The sequence below is a fragment of the Crocuta crocuta genome, unplaced genomic scaffold, assembly GCF_008692635.1.
Source record: "Crocuta crocuta isolate KB4526 unplaced genomic scaffold, BGI_CrCroc_1.0 scaffold102, whole genome shotgun sequence".
Lineage (NCBI taxonomy): Eukaryota > Metazoa > Chordata > Mammalia > Carnivora > Hyaenidae > Crocuta > Crocuta crocuta.
In genome coordinates this window covers 5482216-5488215 of record NW_027530019.1, presented here as the reverse complement: position 1 = coordinate 5488215, position 6000 = coordinate 5482216, and the positions used below count along the sequence as shown (strand labels likewise).

General features: G+C 39.8%; 1 protein-coding gene across 1 annotated transcript in view; it reads right to left on the bottom strand.

The window, feature by feature from the left end:
• Positions 1 to 6000, bottom strand: part of CEP152 (centrosomal protein 152) — a 99750-nt gene that overhangs the window by 30356 nt on the left and 63394 nt on the right. The window contains exon 19 of the mRNA XM_077764453.1: positions 3775 to 3906. Coding sequence (XP_077620579.1) covers positions 3775 to 3906 — 132 coding nt within the window. The remainder of the gene's footprint in view (positions 1 to 3774; positions 3907 to 6000) is intronic.

The following is a 6000-nucleotide window of genomic DNA, read 5'->3' as shown; positions in this document are numbered from 1 at the left end:
GAGAGAGAGAGAGAGAGAGAGAGAGAGAGACAGCATGAGCAGGGGAGGGTCAGAGAGAGAGAGAGAGAGGGAGACACGGAACCTGAAACAGGCTCCAGGCTCCGAGCTGGCCATCAGCACAGAGCCCGACGTGGGACTCAAACCCATGAACCACAAGATCATGACCTGAGCTGAAGTTGGATGCTTAACCTCCTGAGCCACCCAGGCACCCCTTACTTAGAAATATAACACATACCTGCATAACTTGCTGACAAACATAATTGTATTTTAATGGAACCACAGTGGTTAGAACAGTTCCTATTAAATGACAATAGCAAACAGAAAAAGTCATTTTTTCATTGATCTGATTTTCTTTTATAAGAGAATAACAAGACTAGCAGATCACAGACAGTAATAGTATTTAACCAAAAAGTCACAGGGAAACAAAAAACCTAGGCTTAACTCTAATCCTGCCTTTGATCACAGCCCAGCAAGGTGCTTAACACAACAGGCTTCGGGGACAAACTGCTAGTGTAAACCTAACAGCTGTGGGACCACAGGCCCATTCCTCAATTCCTTTGAGACTCTATTTCCTCATCTATAAAATGAGGATAATTATAAAGCTTACCTGATAGCACTGTATTCGGGTCAAATGACAAAGGAAGAAAATCCATTTAAGGCACTTGGTCTGGAGCCTCAGGTAAGGACTCAATAAATGTTATGTAGTTATTACTTTTGGCTAGATGGCCTTAGAAAAGTCACTTAATCTCTTTTGCACTTAATGTCTCTGTCTACATAATGAGCAGACTGGTTAACGACCTTGAATCCCTTTTATAAATTCAAACGAGCCACAAGGATATAAGTGTTGAAAGAAGGCGGCATCTCCAAAAGCTTGGCCTGGACTGTGGTGGCTGCTAACAATCAGTACTGTATATATGTGTTCCAGGTGCTGAGAGAGCGTATCTGTCTCCTAAGTTTCCAGCTATTATATCATCTTAGCAAACACTTCAACTGTAAAATTTTAAAACACGTTATACACTTCTATTCAATAATGTGTTCCTGAATAGTTGCACATAAATCAAAAATTTTGAATTGTATTTTAAATTTACCAAGGGAACCCACTATCTAAGATGTGCTGTGCAAAGGGATTCACGGCAAAAATTCTTTTGCTACCAGCAGAATAATTCAGCAGTGGTGTGAAACGCGCTTAAAGAGGGCCTTCGGGGAAAACAGTCTTGTCACACTGGATGCCTGGAGACCATTCCCAGGTGGCAGCGTGGAGGTGGCAGATCACATGGAATTGGGACAATGTGCCCCACCTCACCAAAGGTGTGCCTGCTCTCACGTGAAGTTGTGCGAGGAGAATTTAACAGTATTAATCAACTCAGTGGTTCCTGATAGTCGAGGTACATTAGAATGCTCTGTGAAGCTTTTAAAACTCCTAACACCCAGGCCACGCCCTGCACCAATTATAACATAAAGCCTGGGGGACAGGAGCCAAGCAACAGTAATTTTTCGATCCTCAAGTTTCTCTAATACACAGGAGCAAAGTTTAGGAACCACTGAACCAAGTGACAGCTTCTGGACTCCAGACAAACCTGCTTTAAAATTTCACTGATCTTGATGGATCACTCTAATCTCACAAGAACCCTCCTGCCAAAGCACTGAAACTGGCCCTAGGTCACCTTCTTTGGTTTGGAACAAGGATTCGCAACACGTTAACATTATGTTCTGTGGCTGAGTAATTATCTACAATAGTGCTACTCACACTCAAGTGTGGTCTAAAACCCTGGGAACTCGTTAGGAATGCAAATTCTCAGGATTTCCTCCAGACCCACCAAATCAGAAGCTCTGGGAATAAAGCCCAGGAATCTGCTTTAACAAACTCTCCAGGTGAATCTCATGCCTGATAAAGTTTGAGAAGCAACACATTGTCTTCTCATTTCTGTATTTCTGCATTCACATACATTTAGGCCTTCTGTGTCCTTAAGAAAAGATCTCTTGGGGTCCCTGGGAGGCTCAGCTGGTTGAATGTCCAACCTTTGATTTCGGCTCCAGTCATGATTTCAAGGTTGTGAGATAGAACCCCGCATCAGGTTCTGCGCTGAGCGTGGAGCCTGCTTAAGATTCTCTCTTTCCCTCCCTTTCTGCCCCTCCCTTGCTCACATGCTCTCTCTGTCTCTCAAAAAATAAAAAACAGAAAAACTTTAAAAAAAAAAAAAGAAAAGCTCTTGCCTGTTTTCTATAGTCTAGCCAACTTTATTATTCTTTTGATTTCAGTGCTGAGACACATGCACATCGTCATATTATTTCCTTTCTCCTTCCCTCTTAAGTTTCCCTTTAAAATATTTCAGCATACTTAAAAAGTATAGAGAATATTGCAATGAACACCTGTGTACTACCACATAAAACTGTTAAAATAGATTTTTTATTTATGCAGAATTACTTAAGTATTCTGTGGAATAAGATAATGAATACAACATGTGCATCATTTACAATGTCTGTCACCCAAACTATTTTTCCAGATAGCTGTCCTATCGGGACACTAGCATATACTTGACACTGCAGTCTATTTTATTTGTTGTGTTACAATTAAGAAGAAAGAATCTATACATAGAGCATAAAAGAGCACCTTAACGTTTGCTCGTTGGACTTCTCATATTTGTCACATCTGGACATTCTTGGTATACTTATCCACAGCCTCTTGTTTTTCTTATAAATTTGTACTGTTTTTCTTATCATATATTAGTGGTAATGTTTCTCACATTTAACTCATTTATTTTCCTTGTTTTTATTATCCTCTCACTTTCTTAATTGTAAAAACAAAAATGTTTTAACTCTTTGTACCTCTTACATCCTATTTATCCATCTTTGCTACCATGACCGTTGTCCCAAAACTGAGTGATTATGGTATTCCATTCCTTTTTTCTATACTTTCATTTAAAAATGTTTAACTTCTTCATCAACTTAGACTTTATTATAATGCAAGCACAGGTAACCTTAATTTTTCCAAAGTGCTATCAGGCTATCCTAGGACTACTTATTATGGAATAATTCCTTATTCCTTTGTTTTGAAACATTAAGTTTTTATTCATAGTTGGGCCTATCTCTGAAGTCTGTGTAATACAAAATGAAAAAGAAATCTATTTTTGTGACGCAACACTGAGTTGTCGCTTTCCAACATACTCTATTATGCGTTAGGAATGGACTACTATTCCTTTTCCAGAACATTTAAAAAATTTCTAGTCCTTTCCAAGTAAATTTTAGAATTAGTGTCACATTTCAAAATCACGTTCAGTTAATTGGCATTCTGATTAGAATTGGTTTACACTAATAAATTGGGAGAACGCAAACGATTATAATATCTTATGTTTCTAGTCAAACAACATGACCTCTATGGTAAGGAGAGGTGGCTATTTTCCAAGGAGGTTATGAGACCACTGACAGGGCATGGAAAACAAACTTGCAGCATGCAAAAGGATACTGTGGAGCTTTTAATAAACCGATAAACACCTGTTCTCAATTTCTCCTAAAGATAGGGCAAGCTGGAACGGGATTTAGTTTCACAGGTTACCTTCCTGATTATGAGAGTTTCAAGACCCTAAAATACGTTCTTTCTCCCTGAGCATCTTGATGATGAGAACAGATACCATCAGCCAGGCTCTAGCTAATGCTTAACAAGCATTACAGTATTTAGTCCTTCTACAACACAGTGAGGAGACACAAATTCTCGGGACTAAGAGGAGAGATCAGAAGAGAGGCCCTCCTCAAGCTTTTTTCCGGGAGAGTACTTACCCGTCTGGCCACAGTGATCTCTTGTTGCTCTTCCCATTTCTTCTGTTCCGCTCTTACCCGTGCTTTATACTCTGCGAGGTCAGGTAGTTCTTCCAGCCATCGATGACGAGCATTTTGCACGGCTGTTTCGACCTGCAATTGGGTATTGCAAGAGTAAGTGGGAAAGTGAGGTATAAAATTTCAGAAAGATCTCATTTGCAATTAGCAACTATGATTTCATGTGTATTTCATATCATATTGCACTACGTTAGTTATACTGACCTCAAGCAGCCCACCTGATCCCAAACAGTAGATTCTAATCCTTCTATTCTACACTTCCCATAGTGTCCCACGCAAACGCCAGCACAAGAAGTAGGAATCTATAAACGTTTGAGAGCCAATACCATTACTGGAAAGCTTCATACAAAGTACCAATTGCCATTTCCAAGAAACTCCTATTTATCTTAAGAAAAAGGAGAAGACAGGGGCGCCTGGGTGGCTCAGTCGGTTAAGCGTCCGACTTCGGCTCAGGTCATGATCTCACAGTTCATGGGTTCAAGCCCCGTGTCAGGCTCTGTGCTGACTGCTAGCTCAGAGCCTGGAGCCTGTTTTGGATTTTGAGTCTCCCTCTTTCTCTGACCCTCCCCTGCTCACACTGTCTATCTGTCTCTCAGAAATAAATAAAACATTAAAAAAAAAAAAAAGAAAAGAAAAAGGAGAAGACATGCAGGAAGGCTGCTTGGGGTCAGGGCTGCCCAAACAGTACATCTGTCATATCCACAGTCCTCATGCCGTACATATAAACACATGAACACATGCAAGCGTGTCCCAGTATAGCCTTGAGCCTTGTACCGAGCAACCTCTCCTGCTGTCTGTGATGAGTTTGCAACTGAACAATGAGGTGATACAGCCATTCAGGCAAACATGTAGGACTTGATGAATTATGAGGGTGATCTGGGGGTAAATCTGTCACAGGTTAGCACCAGGTCACTTATTAAATAATCTTTCCTTATTTCCTTATTTTGAAATACACATACACACATACCTATATCCATATTGACATACAAAACCAGAGTTGACATAAGGGGCTAAATTTTTTGGTAAAATGCTAAATACATTTACAGGTAAATCCTAGGGAGTTAAAAATACGCCGAAAAGATAAATCTCCTCTAGAAATTTATATTACTCCAAGGGTTAATGATAATATTTCCCTTCTTACTACATCACGCTCTTTTTCTTCACAACACCTGTAATTGTATATATACCAGAGCAGCACCCTTAAACATGTCTCTTTGTCCACAGAACATTTTCTTGACTCTGTTCAAACCTTAAACATTTCAGGAAATGATTTAACTGACTGAAGATGCCCTTGATACAATTACACAGATTTGCCTATGTTTTCATGCTATAAGGATTCTCTAAATTCTCTACCTCTAAAATCAGGCAAAACAATTTAACAAATAGGCAGAATTCCAAGTATTTATCAAAAGCTGAATATATTTTTTAAACTTTACTTCAGGTATTATCCTAAGATTTTATAAAAGCATTTTGTCTAAAATAGTAAATACAGAATAATTTGTCATGTTAAGAGGTCCAGAGACCTCTATGGGACTAAATACCCTGTCAGGGGGTCTGTGAGATCAAAACTATTTTCAAAGTAATATTCAGACCTGGTCTTTTTTCACTCCCATTTCTGTAACTAAAACAATGCTCCAAAGGGGATGTGCTAAGGGCGGGGCCATTGCTCTGACAGCCAATCGCAAGTGTGCTTCAGTAGTCTTGGTTTTTTATAGATTTTATTTTTATAATTTTTAAAGCTTATTTATTGATTTGGAGAGGGAGAAAAAAAGAGAGAGTGAGTGTGAGTAGGAGAGGGACAGAGATAGAAGGAGAAAGAGAATCCCAAGTAGGCTCCACTCTGCCAGCTCACAGCCTGACATCAGGCTCAAACTCACGAACCTTGAGATCATGTTTTATTTATTTATGGTTTTTGAGAGAGATGGGGGGTGGGGAGAGAGAGAGAGAATGTAAGCAGGGGAGGGGCAGAGAGAGGGAGACACACAGAATCTGAATCAGGCTCTAGGCTCTGAGCTGCCAGCATAGAACCTGACACAGGGCTCGAACTCTCAGAGTGAGAGCATGAACTGAGCCAAACACTTAACCCACTGAGCCACCCAGGTGCTCCAGGATTCTTCCTTTTCAAAAATTCCTTAGATTTATATTTTCCAATACAGTAAATAGGTGTAA